The sequence below is a fragment of the Denticeps clupeoides genome, chromosome 6, assembly GCF_900700375.1.
Source record: "Denticeps clupeoides chromosome 6, fDenClu1.1, whole genome shotgun sequence".
Lineage (NCBI taxonomy): Eukaryota > Metazoa > Chordata > Actinopteri > Clupeiformes > Denticipitidae > Denticeps > Denticeps clupeoides.
The window spans coordinates 4,350,990-4,366,416 of NC_041712.1; the positions used below are offsets into that span (position 1 = coordinate 4,350,990).

The window sequence follows — 15,427 nt, forward strand, 5'->3', positions numbered from 1 at the left end:
ACTCCTACAGAGGTTCTCTGATGACTGCAATAGTTGGCCTCATCACAAATGGGGACATCAAGGAGTATAGACAAATGACCCAGGGACCGCAGAACTGCCCCCAGGTCAACACAGGAAAGACCAAGGAGCTGGTGGTAGACTTCCGCAGGCACAAACATCCTCCACCACAGCCACTGAAGGTACCTTGTTGTTTATCTGAACAATACATGGTACATTTACATTTACAGCATTTATCAGACGCCCTTATCCAGAGCGATTTACAATCAGTTGTTACAGGGACAGTCTCCCCCTGGAGACACTCAGGGTTAAGTGTCTTGCTCCGGGACACAATGGTAGTAAGTGGGATTTTAAACCTGGGTCATAGGCGAGTGTCTAACCCACTAGGCCACTTCAGCAATAAACTGGACTAGACTCACAACTCTGATGCTCTCTACAGGAAAGGGCAGAGCAGGCTGCAGATATACAATTATTTATCTTAATTCACTGGAACACCCCAGAGAACCTAGAATCTAGATCTCATCTGGAGAGTCACTCAGAGTTTAACACTTACTCATTTTTCCTGCTTCTTTAACTGCTTCTATATCTTCTGTACCTGCGTGGATGAACAGCGCATGTAAACAGTTCCACGAAGAACAGATGACACTGTCCACCAGGAAACGTCTTTTTGGTTTCTAAACCTCATCAAATGTCTGAAATCCTCTGCTATGCTTCTCTTATCTCTACCACATCATGTGTGACTCCCACTCCTTTCTGCCCCATACTTGCTGGAACTGAATCCTCTAGAGCAGCACAGAGGCAACCCAGGCAATTATATGAATAAATGCTTCCCATTATTGCACCGTAACCAACCAGCTCCTGTGCTGAAAGAACAAATTTGGGTGTTAATGAGGCACGGTGTTAATATCCAGAGCAGGATATGAGAAAGAAAGTCCCCAAGGCCTTCGATATTGTGCCGTAAGATAAGATGAGCGCAACTTCCTTCCTCATGAAAGCAGGGTGCAAAATGAACGCAAAGCAGAGCACCCAGCCGCAAACAGAGGAAACTGACCCTGAAGGCTGAAACCAAATGTTGTCGTCTTGAGCAACGGAAGGTAATGCACTCGCGTACCGGTGGTGGTTTATTTGGGACACTTGCAATGACGCATGGGCCCAGCACTCCGGCAGTGACTCGAGACGGAACTGCGAGAAAATGTGACCGCTGAACCCGGCTCGCAGACGTGAATGGCCATTCGTCAGTGTTATCCTGCGGTCGGGACAAAACAGCAAATATTTGACTTGTGCCCGGGTGCTACAGAGCACACACCTACATTTACAGCTTTACAGCAGGCGCATGCTGATAACCCAGCAGACATTTTGTACAATAGCCTTACTGGTGGGATGTCATAAAGTATTGAGCATCACTCGGCACACTGTTTTATGAAAGGATCTTTAAAGCATCACCTTATCAAATTTGATGACATTAAAATTGGAGCCGCAAAATATGAATTATTCCATGCTTTCAGTCGACCTTGTGTTTGATACAGTGGAGAATAATTGCTTTTGATGGGGTGGTATGACATTTAATAGTCCTTGCATACCAAGTTTGCATCTAATTGTTCTTCCCTATTTGAATATTTATTTGCCATTTATTTATTTGTGACAAGTCAGAAGCATATTGTGTTCTGTAAAGGTTTGATGCGTTTTTTCTTGATATGTCATATTTAATTGTCATGGAAATCTACACTTCTGACTTTCATTTGTTTTACCACACTGCTCACGAAGCATGCATGCCTGTAGTGCACAGGGTGTGTGTACATGGCCTGAAGAAAAAAACAAAGCTCATTTCCTCTCTCACTTGTCCTTCTTGTGAGCCTACGGCCCATTTTGGTAGATCTGTTGTGAATTTCAAAAACTTGGCCAGGCCTCGTTTCTGCTGTCCTGTCTTTGAGGAATATGGCTCACGGTCTTTACCAATTAAGGGAACAGCACTGTGTGAAGGGCGTGTAGCTGCAGTAGCTGCCAGTATTGCATCACACCGAGATTTTCCCTAAACTGCTGAGGCAGTAATAACGTATGAACACGAGCAGAGAATCCTGTTTCAGCCCCTGGGATTTTTTATTCACTTTAGCGTTTTAATGCTTCCAATGTTACTGTACACTTCAGGGCTATAAGTCATACAATCCGTTTCTGTGTGAATAATAGTTTGATTACACTTTTGGGTGTCTCAGCGGTGTAATAATACACATATGATTCAGTCACTTCTAGCTTTCATTTGAGGTCTTCCACAAAGCGGCTACACCATTAATGATTACCACACAGGCCTGTATCAATCTGGATGGAACTGGTATAAACAAAAGAGACTTCTTCTTGAATTGCACATGGGCTGTGTGTGTGTGTGTGTGTGTGTGTGTGTGTGTGTGTGTGTGCAATCCATGAAATGGCCTGTCTGTTTAGGATGTTGTATTTCACCCAAACAAATACTTAATAAGTTATAGTCCTGGCAACCAAACACCATAACCTTCAGAGAATGTCACCACAGAACTTTATGTCACTGTTTAGGGGCCAGTGAGAGAGAGGCAATTTTGTGTTGGTGGCTTGTATTATCTGAGACAATAATAATGGATTAATGCAAAAAAAAAAAAAAAAAAAAAAACTTTCAATATAACAAACACATCATTCTTTCAAAAATTTGCCATAAAAATACTCAACACTGATCAATTACAAACCAGCTAAAGAGTTGTCATTGTCCCGCTAAATGATTATGCATTTCTCACATTCAGCGAGTGGGAGAGGGGTGAATTAGCACCCCCAACACATCTCAGATTGCATGTAGTGTGAACCAGAACAGCCCTTTGGAAGTTGCTGAGCGCCAGGTTTTCACAAGTACGTCTACACATGAGAGTTTCCGTGCGAAGCGGCAGCAGGACAATTTCTCAACTGGGGAAAATCTTCAAGATGGGCTTTTAATGAAGCTTACAAAACTCAATATCTGAAAATGTTATAATAATAATAATTATTGATGGTATTATCCAGTTTAGGGTTATTTTGGGTTTGATGGTAATAATTGATTTGTTCATTATATTTTAGAATTTTGAAGATGAAATTAATGATGGATCCATGAATATTCTCTGCAGCTGCTTTGATAGCAGAAAATGACCAGGAGGCTCTGCAGAATTGATGTGGCAGGCAGACAGCGCCCCCTGCTGAAACGCAACTACAGATGCATTGCTGCTTTACTTTTGCGTGCTGACAGCTGTAATTCTCAAATTCGACATAAAATGATCAAAATGCTTATGGATCTTAAATAACGGTGTAACATTAAGCATAACATTAAGCTTTTTCATGCTTCATGTGAAACACATGAAGACATGCTGTCCAATACCAGCCCTATGGGGATTGACCTGGGGCATTTCATGTTGAAACAGAAAGAACAAATGAATTAATTTACCTATGATGACAACTGGTGAGAGTTACTGCCATTTATAATCATGAACTAATAAGTTCAGAAAGACTATAAAGATAGTAGCCTGCAGACAATCTTAAGAGTGTGATGCAGGCACCTGAAATCAAAATAAATGAAACAGGATGCTTGGATATGGTTCACATGTATGACATTTATCATCTATTGCAAATATACTTATTATTGGCCAACGCTGCTTCAAATTATTCTAATAAAAAAATTCTATTCAGGTCAGAAAAAAGCTATTCATCATAGAAGATGTGAGGGGAAAAAGGGCCCAGTTGTATGGAGATGAGTGGAAATAATTTATCATTCCAGAAGCCTGAGATGGCAGGAACATGAATATGAGCGGTCCTTCGCATATTACAGAGCAGCACATCTGTGTATTGGCTTCACTGTTCAAAATTTCTTAATGACGCATACAGTTCAGCTCATTCAAAGAACATTTTTATCAATCCCATTCCACAGCACTTCCTCCAATTATTTATTACCATCTGCTTTATGGAGGTGACACTAGACTTTAGACACAGCTCAACATAGATAACCACATGTAATCACATAATGGCATTTATTTCACCTGTAATTTACAGCACTGGTAAATACATTTAATATGACATTATGATTTTGAAAATGGTGGAAGCAAATTTAATGAATGTGCATCCCAAGTACCAGCAATTATAATAGAACTAGTAATAGAACTAAAAACAGATAATGGTACTGGCAGGTTTTCTTGAGGGTTAGGTTGTATTATAAATGGAGCATCGCCACCTTGTATGGGTGGAGATATGAAATTATAGACAATGCATTAAAAAAATACATTTTCATTAGAAAATATTCTAAAGGTCACATGTATATATAAAACACACACAAAAAAAACTCGAGACCCTTTAGTTACGTGTACAGGTTACTAGAGACATCAGTGACACGTGACACCTTCTGCAAGACATCTGCATTTGGGCAAGACTCCAGCTAAAAGAGAACAAAACATGTCATGAGTTTCTGTGTAAAAGTGTGGCAGTGACAGGTAGAGGCAGAGAGATGGTCCGTACCTTCACCGTCTTGCTCAGTAGCATGAGAGCCACTCTGTAGGCCTCCATCGTCACCGAGTCCGGGACGATCATGTCACTGTAGCACTGGTATAGCACCGCAGGGACTCCCTGAACCTCACAGTGGGAAAGCACTGAAAACGTGGGGAAGAAAAATCACAACTGTTCAACAGCTCCACATCTTACTTCAGGTCATACGTCTACTACTCATGAGTGTGTGGTTCCATTCAAATACTGCATTTGCTTTATATATATATATATATATATATATATATATATATATATATATTCATTATAAATCACCATATACAGTTAAGTTAACAATCATAATTAAAAACACTCCAGAAAATGTCCTAATGTCCCATTATATATATCTGACAGTGTTTGAATGAATGCACTAAATTAACGCCATGCTTACTCTGAAACAGAAACAATGTGTCCTTAAAATGTTAGTAGAAGCAGTTAATTATTTAAGCACATTTCATAATTCATCAATGATTTAGCAGCTTGGAGCTTTTCTGATTTCTTCCATCACAATATTTGTATGCTAGGCTGCCGAGCTTTACTTTATTGCTGTGCGTTTCAAAATATGTTAAAAACTTCAAAACCCGCAGAGTGGAGTTAATATGAACGTGCTGCAAAAACAGAGACAATTAATGTTGAATGAAGTACTCATGTAATACTTGGTAAGTATAATACCTGCTGCTGCTAGCCCGGTGACAATGTTTGGTTGCTCAAGTAATGGGCAACGTAGCGCTTCTTTATAAGCACTAGTCTTCAGTGCACGAAGGAAAGGTGTGCTGCTTCCATTAATGTAGTTGGGGGTCTTGTACTCAGCAACTGGGGAGTCCGACAGCACCAGGACACTGAGACCTCTCTTTGGAAGGCATGCGAAGATCTGTTTAAAACATTCATGACTTCATCAATCACTGGTGTCTAAGAAAACCAGAAACAGACCCTATTAAAGCTGATTAAATGTACTGTATATTATATTTACATTCACAGCATTTATCAGACACCCTTATCCAGAGCGACTTACAATCAGTAGTTACAGGGACAGTCCCCCTGGAGTAACTTAGGGTTATATTAGGGCCATCAACATGAACAGGTTAATGCTTGCAATTACTTAAGTTCAAATAAATGAATGCAATTAACACGGTTGCCACAAACAAGGAGAAGGACCATATTGAAACACAGGCAGACAAAAAAAACTGCATGACTGGACTATTAAGAACAATTCATTTAATTTCCATTCAACTCACTCTCAATCTGAGCCGTTGTCAAGCTTATAAATATGCAGAAAGCAATGTGCATAATTGATTGACCATCCCAGATATAGAAACATCCTTTTGCCACCAAAACGAGGGTTACCTTATCAGTCCATTGAAAGAGCTGATCTTCTGCAACATAACTCAGACACTGGCATATCAGAACCTGCAACAATTATAGACAATCTGACTGAAACATCAAAATCAAACATCAAAAATATCAGCATTACGACATTTCAGCAATTGAATCTCCAAAACATGCTAACAACATCTTCTAAAAATCTGGATTAAAACCGCTCTTACTGAGGCGTTTCCTTTCTGCTGGTAGATCAGGCATCCAGGCTCCCCCACTGCCGGAGAGTCGGAGAGACGGCTGGTTCCCCGACTCCTCTCGTTCCACAGGGAGAACCAGCCTACTGGCGCCCAGTCTCCGGCGGTTAAAACATGTGCAGATAAAAAACCTGACGGGCAAAAACATATTTTAATGTCCTTCCAGACAGTAGCGCACAAAGGTTTTCCTGCCAATGCTTACCTGCTGCATTGGGGCCAACTGCCAATATGAGGTGCGAATGCTGCAATTTCTTGTCGCTAGAGCTTTCTATATCCTGACAAAGCTCTGGGCACCAATTTAGATGGACCTCTCTGTAGAAGCAAAAAGAAGAAGAAAAAAAGTTGTTCTGGGAAGAAAGGAAAGAACGAAAGTAAACCCTGACCTGACTTTTCCTTTTCTACACGGCACCTGTATGAAACGAAATGTAAAAGCAGCTGTGTTCATGAGCAGATGCGCTGTAATAGGAATAGCATCTGTAAAAAAATTTATATGTGCACTAACTACTGTCATTTGGACACATAACTTGCTTCTTACTTCTGCCTTGTTAGTTTTTATCCACTCACAAGCAAAGAACAATGTGGTGGAATAATGTAGGAGAGATGCCGCGGTCAGAAGGAAATATTGGGGGAGTTCTGGCATTCACGTCGTCGCCGTGATGTGAAAGTTTATCCACTAAATGCCAACTCGCTAAAGTGTGTTGTTCGCAAACGTGGACATGAAGAGTCATTATAAAATGTTGTCCTTACTCGGACGTGCGGTTATGATCTTCCATATTCTAACAGAATGGGTGGAGCTTTTCAAAATCCCGACTCATGCACGATGGCTGGCTAACAAGCTACCTCTTCTGGAGTAACTCGTGTCGGATTTGAATATCTTCCTCGGTTTCTTCGTCCAGCTCCTCCTGTTCGTCCTCGTCCACTGCTCGTGAATACACAGACAGCACTTCCCCGAAAAACGTTGCCATGATCTCTGACTTTGACACGGCTCTCAGCTGCAAATGTTAACGCAAAAAAAACGACTTCATTCAAGACGGCACCTTCTCAATTACTTCCGGCTACGATCAGCCAAAATAAAAGTGCAAAAGCAGATAGTAAAAAAAAAAAAAAAAAAAAAGTAACAAATCTAACATCGCTCACTCACCCACTACCCTTATTCGGTTAGTCATGTTACTCGGGGTCGCGGGAGTAGTTGAATTATATAGTTACTTCTAGCTTTATATCCATTACAACAAGAACATTCGTTAGTCTAGCAGCCCACTGTGAACTGTGTTCAAGTTCAAGTTCAAGTGAGCTATATTGCCGTTTTAGCTATTCGCAGGCTAGACATTACGCTTCTCCGGAACCAGGTGCTACCTGTAACATTAAAGTTACGGTCTGGCATGAAGGGTACGTGTGCGACATGGACAATGTTGTGACAAGAAAGTGAAAGTTAAGGAAAGACTTAAATGACATACACGTAATAAATCGATGCAGAAAAAACAGTGAAATTATACAGCAGAGTGCATGAAGCTGTTGAGGTTTTTGTCAAAGTATTCACTTTCTGCATCGCGCTTAAACGTGTTCAAGTATTCCCTTCCAATCCAACCGCGTGGCAGAAAAGCTGCGGTACCTTTATTTTGATACACGCGTGACCCCGCCCACCTTCAGGCTGCCGTACGCCCTCCACCCATCCTGCTGGAATACAGGAAGAAAGGCCGACCATCAAAGGAGCGAGGCTGTTGTAAACAGACCACCTTCAACTCTAGTCGCGGGTTAAGGCGCACGGTAAACGCATGAACGCTAAACAATGGGGTTTGGATACTTAAATCCAGCACACAAGAACATTTTACTCTGCGGGCTCTTTTTGCGCCTTATTTTTGGTGAGTATATGGCCTTTTCCTGTGTATTTAGCTAGCATGCTAGCTAGCAGAATAAGTGTGTGCTGCTCGCTTTGGCCGCGATTGTGACATCTGGGATCCTCACCACCAGTCCCGCACGATGCGACTGTTTCGCGTCTGTTGGGTGGATTATATAAAAGTGTACTCAAATAAGTATGTCTTTGGTTTACTGCGAGTTCGTTCTTTCTTTTTGTTAGCACGTCTTGCTATATTTCCCAATAAAGAGTCGTAACCAAACAGGTTTCGGTCCAGTGTTCCGAATGGGAAGTCACGTGAGTTTAATTCCCGCCCAGTTGCGTTTAATTAGGCGTTAACGTGAGGAGACGTTCATGCTGCTCACATGTTCGCGAGACACGCCTTTACACAGGCTGACAACGTCCACTGCCGACTGGATGCCGGCTAATATCCGGCTGAACGAATAGCTGCGCTGCAGTTTAATTGCCTGCTTTCATATAAAGTCGTAGCTGACCCGTGCAGAGAGCTGCTCGGTCCTGGCACACTTGGGTGGGGTTGGGTGCGGTAATTTTCAGGCCTTCATCATTGATGTCATTTCTGATGTCGTTCGTCCTACAAACCCAGGTACTCTGCCAGTTTCAGCCATCGACGTGTACGCCCCAGACGAGCTCCTGGTGGAGAACGGCACCACCGGCATTCTGAAATGTTCCTTCAAGTCCAAGGAGGTGGTGAGCAGTGGAGCGACAGTGTCCTGGTCCTTCGTCCCTGAAGGCTCTTCGGAATCCGGAACGACCGTATGTGTCCACAGTGACCACATATAGCATTACTAGCTTGTCACGGAAGGGGATATATATATTTTTTTATATATTTCTGCAAGTTATAAATAGTATAAACTGTAAAGGTTCCCAAGATTAACTGTTTGGGAATGGTCTATGTAAAAGTGTAAAACACACAACAATAATGATTAAAAAGTGAAAGTGTTAATAATGTTAACACTTTCTGAGTGTTGTTGATCTCGTCCCAATTCTGTAAGATAATGAATGATCTCCTTCAAGCAAAAGTCTACAGATGGAGAATTATATTGTATTGCTGCTCAGAGAACAACAGGATAACACAGGCTCTTTCTCTACACACACATCGTGTCATTGTTTCATGGAAATAAGGGAATTCTGTATTAAACACAGTTTTTGACGCTGGGCTTTCTGTTACGTTAACAATTTTCTTTTAGTGGTTTGAATTTTGTGCTGAATGTTATTGCATTAGTACCACTTAGCCACATGAAGTTTTCTTGGCCTAGTTAGTTGCTTTTGATCAAAATGTGGAACTCGGTGTGTCCATAGTTCTGTTTAGCGGTCATGTTAAGGTTGTTTATCAATTGTCTGTGTTTAATTGTCTGTGATTCTGTCCTGATTCTTGCAGTTCTTCCATTACGCTGGAGGAAAGCCTTACCCAGGAGATGTACCTCAGTTTAAGGAGCGGGTGCTGTGGGTAGGAGACCTGAACAAGAAGGATGCTTCCATCCAGGTGAACACGATGCAGTTCACTGACAATGGCACGTACTCCTGTGACGTGAAGAACCCTCCTGACATAGCAGGGACAGCGTCCCGTACCAAAGTGTGGGTTGTGATGAAAGGTAAACTTTTTATTGGGGTTTCTAAAACTTGCACATGCATCAACTAATTCACGAAATTTGGAATTAAATAATTTGTTAACCTTTTTAAGAATAAAAAGGGATCGGTTGTTTTAGAGCTGATATCGGTAAATCACGACCTGATTGGAAGATTTTAAAGTCTTTAAATGGCCTGATTGGATTAAACATCATCTGACATAGTTTAAATATATTTTGCACTTTGAAGAAAACATCCTCCTCTCCTCTCCTCTCACTTCCTCCCGCCCTCTAAAGCCTTTGATCTTGTTCTGCTTTGTTTTTCAGAGTCTTTACCTCCCAACAATGCCGGAATAATAGCAGGCGCAGTGATTGGTTCCATGATTTGTCTGTTTCTCATCGCCATTGTCTCGTATTTGATCATAAGAAGACAACAGCCGAGACATGACTACGAAGGGTAAGCTGTGCTTTCAGACTGCTAAACTCATACAGCGAGGTGTCCACAAGGTCTGCAGTGAAGATACCATAGCTTTGTAGGGTCTGATCATGTGATGTGGGGTCTCTGCATGAACCCTCTGTTGTGTACTACTACTACTACTACTACTACTACTGCTGCATTTTATTATAAACTAGTCTGCATGGCGTGTGACTGTCAAGCCGATTAGCAACAATAATTAAGCGTGTTTAGTGCTTGTGTTTTGCTTTTGTAACAAGTTTAATTAATGCAAAGTGGTGGTCAAATTCATATTCAGAGCTTCAAAGAAAATGCCCAGTTTACAATCAAATTTCAGACTAAATTTGTTGTAATTAGAATCATAGGTAGGAATATGGTATTTATTTGGAATTCCAGTGGTTCACATGGATACTACAGGAAAAGGGGAATGATCTGTGTAGCATCTAACCCGCGCGTCCATCTGCTGCCCTCCATCCACCTACTAACCCTTCATCACTGTATGTCCCGCCAGTGTTGTCCTCATGCTGCTTGTCCTCATGTCCATCAGAAGTTCTGATCAGAAAAAAAACAAAAACTGGCCATCGCAAGTGAGTAAGAAGTAAGAACATTAGCACCGAGAGCAAATAGGATGACAGGACAGGTACTAATGAATAATACTGACAGGCTAACCCATCGTGACGTTGCCTTGCTCTGTCTGCATTCTCCTGTCTAACATTTGCGGCTCAGTAGATGGATCTTCAATGATTAATATCAGGAATATGACCATTAATATTGTTTTCATTATGATAACACAACTTAAATTGGCACCTTTGTCAAGACTTTGTCTGATATCTCATGACAGTGCAGTCATTTCTTCTCATACAGTTAGAATTATGGGTGTGTTTTGGCAAGGATCTCACATTACAATACGTATCACGATACGACTTTTTATCATACATATTGCAATATTCTACAGTTCACTGAAAATGGTGAATCAGAGCTGAAAAACAAGATGCTGTGTGATCTGTGTTGATCACATAAAATTAATAATTCAGACATAACATAACTCAGAGCAGAGTTTTGGACTTTGTATAGAAAGATATCAATATTTTGATGTCCCTGTATTGATAAAATATCGCGATATATTGCTGTATTGATATTTTTGAACACCCCTAGTAACAATGTTATCAGTTTATACTTTCTTTCAGGCCACATGAAATCGGAATTGTGATCGGGACCCCAGTTCCGTATCTCTGCTGAGATGTTCTGCGTAGTTGTCAGGGTTTTAAGACCTTTGCTCTTGAGACTTCACAGCACGTTTCTGCTGATTTCGCTTTTTTTTTTTTGTACCTGCATTGCTTATTTGTTCCACGGTCACATTTTCTTTTCTGCCGTGAGCCTGAGGGCCATAATCACATGTCTTCATCTCATGTTCTTTGTGTCTGTCTCCACCTGTTTGTATGTCCATGTGTGCTCTGTGACAATCCTACCCAAAATGCCTGCCATTGCCACCAACGCAAACGTTCCATTCCACCCGAAACGTGCGCTAACTAGCTGCACCTCGGTTGAGAGTGCCAGCTCCCCAGCGCTGCGGCCAGGGAAGAAGGCTGAGTCGAGTACGGAGGGTTCGCGGTGTAGCAGCCCGTCGGCCCCAGTTCAGGTAGGACCTGGATCACGTGTGCCGCAGAGCTCTTCTGTTTTCCGTGAGTGTTGCTGGGGTTGGTTTGTTTTCCTGTTTGGTATCTTCTCTTGCATCTGGGTGAAAAGGCAAGTGCAGGCAGATCTTTTATTTTTCCACCGGGATGTCTGTTTAAGACCTTTCCTGCAAAGACTTGTACGCCGACTTCACGCAAGCTGCTTCTTGTTGGAATCAGACCTGTTTTCAAGTGGAATGCAGACTGTCACTCACCTCCTGCCTCGTTCCCACAGGGACCGGTGATATACGCTCAGCTCGATCACTCCGGTACCAAAAACGCAAACTCATTCCACAAGATGGAGCCAGTGGTCTACGCCGACATTCGCAAAAGCTGAACCATGACGCCACCCGCTGTGAGGCTGCACTTGAAGACTGTCTCCGGATGGATCATATTGGCCTTTTTCGGTATTAAAACATTGCATTTGTGGAGGGGCTCCTACGGACTTAATGCCATTGAACAAACTCCATCTAATCATCTAGATAAATCTTCATTTGTCTTTTATCCCCCATTTTTTTTAGGGTTCCTGTTATAGACATGGCTTACTTATAACACAACCAGATCCATTCACAGGCAGAAACACACACACACACACACACACACACACACCTCCATGTAGATTTTCCTGATTTCACTACAGACACTTTGCCAAACATTTCCGTTGAGTAATTTTACATATTGCTAATTTGTCTAACCTGTCTGAACACATATAAATATGATTTTTAGAACATTAGCATGGACCTCCTGTACATTTTATAAGGTTTTAATTTCAGCCAATCAGCATTAAGTGTATGCTAATGTAGCTACGGACCTGACACTGTCTTAGAATTGTAAATACCATTCTAAAGAACTAACCACTTGTTAACCACTTGGTACAACCACCACCAGATACGAATTTTGGCCACAGCATAATGTGAAACAAATGATTTTGATTTATTGTACAAAAATGTTGCTATTTTTAATTTATTAAGAAACCATGACTATTAATAGCATTAATGCTGGAATGTGATACTGTTTGAAATGTGTGGTTTTCATAATGTCTGAAAAAGAATCAAACCATCCTTGCTTTAAGCTTCAAAAATGGGCCAAAAAATATCAAACCGTATATAGATAGATTTTTTTTTTATGTATTATATTTTCAGAAATCGTTTTTTAATAGGATTTATTTTAATGCCGCATTCACAGTTCACAGTATGGTTAGAAACATCTTAAGTCAAAACCACCACTGCCTGTTGAAAGGGCTCGGCTCATTCATGTAGTTTTATCGCCGTTTGCATTCAGACGGCACTGAAACTGCCTGGTTGACTTGAGCTCTCAGCAAAGACAGATAATTCGAATCGCATTTGCCTTATGTGAGATATGTATTCATATTCAAATGTTATATTTGGTGCTACTGACTGCTATGTGAACATTGATGTATACTACATATAGTCTTAAAAGCCTGGGCAACCTCTGGAGCTGATAGCTGCATGATACGCATGGCTTTAGTAACCACCTTGCAGCTGACATATCCTATCCTATGTCTGTGATGTTTATGGATTTCCTTGTTTTATTATTATTATTGATTTTATACATTTTCGGGGCCGAAAAAGTGGTTGCAGATCAGCATCTCAGCTGCATATCAGCCCTCTGTCCTTCTTGTTTGGAGTAGTCTTATTTCCACAAACTGTATTCTTTTCACTGTAGCGAGTTCTTCTAAAACCTATCCAGGTGATGATGGTGAGGGTAACCCAGACTTGCATTATCCTGTCGCCAAATATTCTCTAGTCTTAAATATTCAGGTTTTAAATGTTTATTTGCCAAGTTTTCTTGTTTTTGGAGTCTTATCATTGCTTTATAAAGGGTTGTATCCTGTTATTATTTTATTTTTGTGTAGCTTTAAACCATTGGCAAGCTATATGTAATGAGATGACTGACATTCCCAAATCTAAAAAATGCTGGAGTTTTTCCCTCTAAGTCATTGATTCCGATCAAAAATGAAAGTTTTAGACTTCAACCACAGTTTTATTAACCATTCCACAGTAGTGATGAGAACTGGGTAGCGATGTGGGTGTTTTGTAAAGGCATTTATTCTTTGCGCTGAAAATGTTGTGTTGCAATGTCTGCACTATTTGCTGTGTATCAAATGCAACTTTCCTTATTGTTGTCCTGTAGAAAGAGACTCATTGTTGCGTGTGCGTTTTCTGTGTCTTAAAACTGGAACGATGTAAAAGTGGTTAATTAGTGCCTTTTGCATTTCATCTACTAACTGAAAAAAACTGCAATGCTCTGTACGTACTAAAATCACATCACTGCAGATCTGTTTTGGTACATGAGTTTTGTGTATGAACTACGTGTGTACCTAAGGCTTTTTTTTTTTTTTTTTTTTTTTTTTTTATAAAATAAATTTAATTGAACACTTACATGGGTTGTGGTAATTAAACTGATATGAAAAATAGCTAAACAAGCAATCCACTATCTCATTTTTCAATAAATACATCAGCAACTTAAATAATAATTAGTGCAACTTTGGCCACATGCTTAAATATCTTGTTGAGAACCTATTCAAATTGGCTCTTATTTTTCACCAAAGCTGGTGAAGCTTATTGGATCCCTACCAGAATTAACCCTAAACTGTATTTAACCACGGTGTCAGATCATTGTTTCTTCCACCAACTCTCATTTTCTGCCCTCAGTTGGGGAACCCCTGACCTCTTTACAGCTTCCTTTATGACTGCTGCTGGTCTGATTTTCTTATATTAAGTTTCATTGAGGGTTAATATGTTGCCTAAAAAGGACACTTTATATATATATATATATGAAAGCATTTTGTTTTGGGAGGTTAATTATTGACTAATCACCACTGTGCAGCCCCCCCTGGAGACACTTAGGGTTCAGTGTCTTGCTCAGGGACACAATGGTAGTAAGTGGGATTTGAACCTGGGTCTTCTGGTTCATAGGCAAGTATTTTTTTTAATTACTAGACTACTACCACCCTACCATCCAATCAGATTAAATCGCTGTGCTTTTGTCACCTGACATCTGTGTAATAGTCTAACATGTTGGCAGGTGTCAGGTTTCAAATAGTTTACTGTCTGTTTAATAATAAAAAATCTGTTTAGCTATTTTTGAAACCAGTAACCGGCAGTACGAATAAGTTTTGATTAGCTCCTTTTCCTGCTACCAATGCAGAGGTCTGAATCCTGTGCATGGTGAGCTGGGACCTCCATGAGTCTGACTTGCTTTTCCAGCACATCCCACACATCAGATTGAGATCTGGAGAATTTGGAGTTCCTCAAATGAGTACTGTGGAAAGGTGCACCTGAAAAACAGCTTCTTGAAAGGTGGATGAGTAGTCTGCAGCTCTCTATCTGTCCATCTCTCTATCTCTGTTTAATGTTTGTGATTCTTTGGAAACCGTCATGAATCTTGTGACCTGACGAACACCTTGGCAGATCGGGATTCAAACCGGCAACCTTCTGATTAAGGGGCTGCTTCCTTAACCGCTAGGCCACCACTGCCCCTATTTGGAAACAGGACAGAGGGGAACATACAGCAGGCCCTCAGCCCCATCTGCACAAACCACGACAGTAATTCAACATTCATGAGCCCATCTGAGACCCACACAGAGCTCCCAGGAATACAAACAATCGAATTATCTCACAATCACTATCTTTTTTGTCCTAGATGTTTCCTGCACATTCTCCACATCCTTGAAGGGGAAATAAATACTTTGCACACTCTGAACATCAACAGGCCATGTTTTATTTTGAAATGGGTACAGTGTAATGTAGGATGAA

General features: G+C 40.9%; 2 protein-coding genes across 3 annotated transcripts; one reads left to right on the forward strand and one right to left on the reverse strand.

Annotated features, from left to right (window-relative positions):
* Positions 1–3,990: 3,990 nt before the first annotated feature.
* On the reverse strand, positions 3,991–7,123 carry psmg1 (proteasome (prosome, macropain) assembly chaperone 1). Its single transcript, XM_028984396.1, has 7 exons — positions 6,924–7,123; positions 6,286–6,395; positions 6,057–6,214; positions 5,857–5,919; positions 5,185–5,383; positions 4,489–4,619; positions 3,991–4,408 (listed from the first exon to the last, which is right to left on the reverse strand). The coding sequence occupies exons 1-7, from the start codon at positions 7,046–7,048 to the stop codon at positions 4,331–4,333; spliced, it is 864 nt and encodes a 287-aa protein (XP_028840229.1). The 5' UTR covers positions 7,049–7,123; the 3' UTR covers positions 3,991–4,330.
* A 642-nt stretch (positions 7,124–7,765) lies between these two features.
* On the forward strand, positions 7,766–13,990 carry mpzl1l (myelin protein zero-like 1 like). Of its 2 annotated transcripts, XM_028983776.1 has the most exons (6): positions 7,766–7,942; positions 8,540–8,709; positions 9,335–9,548; positions 9,849–9,978; positions 11,509–11,614; positions 11,884–13,990. In XM_028983776.1, exons 1-6 carry the CDS (start codon positions 7,870–7,872, stop codon positions 11,983–11,985), a joined length of 795 nt encoding a protein of 264 aa, XP_028839609.1. In that variant the 5' UTR covers positions 7,766–7,869; the 3' UTR covers positions 11,986–13,990. The 2 variants fall into 2 exon arrangements, with proteins under 2 accessions (XP_028839609.1, XP_028839610.1); XM_028983777.1 differs by lacking the exon at positions 11,509–11,614.
* Positions 13,991–15,427: the final 1,437 nt, after the last annotated feature.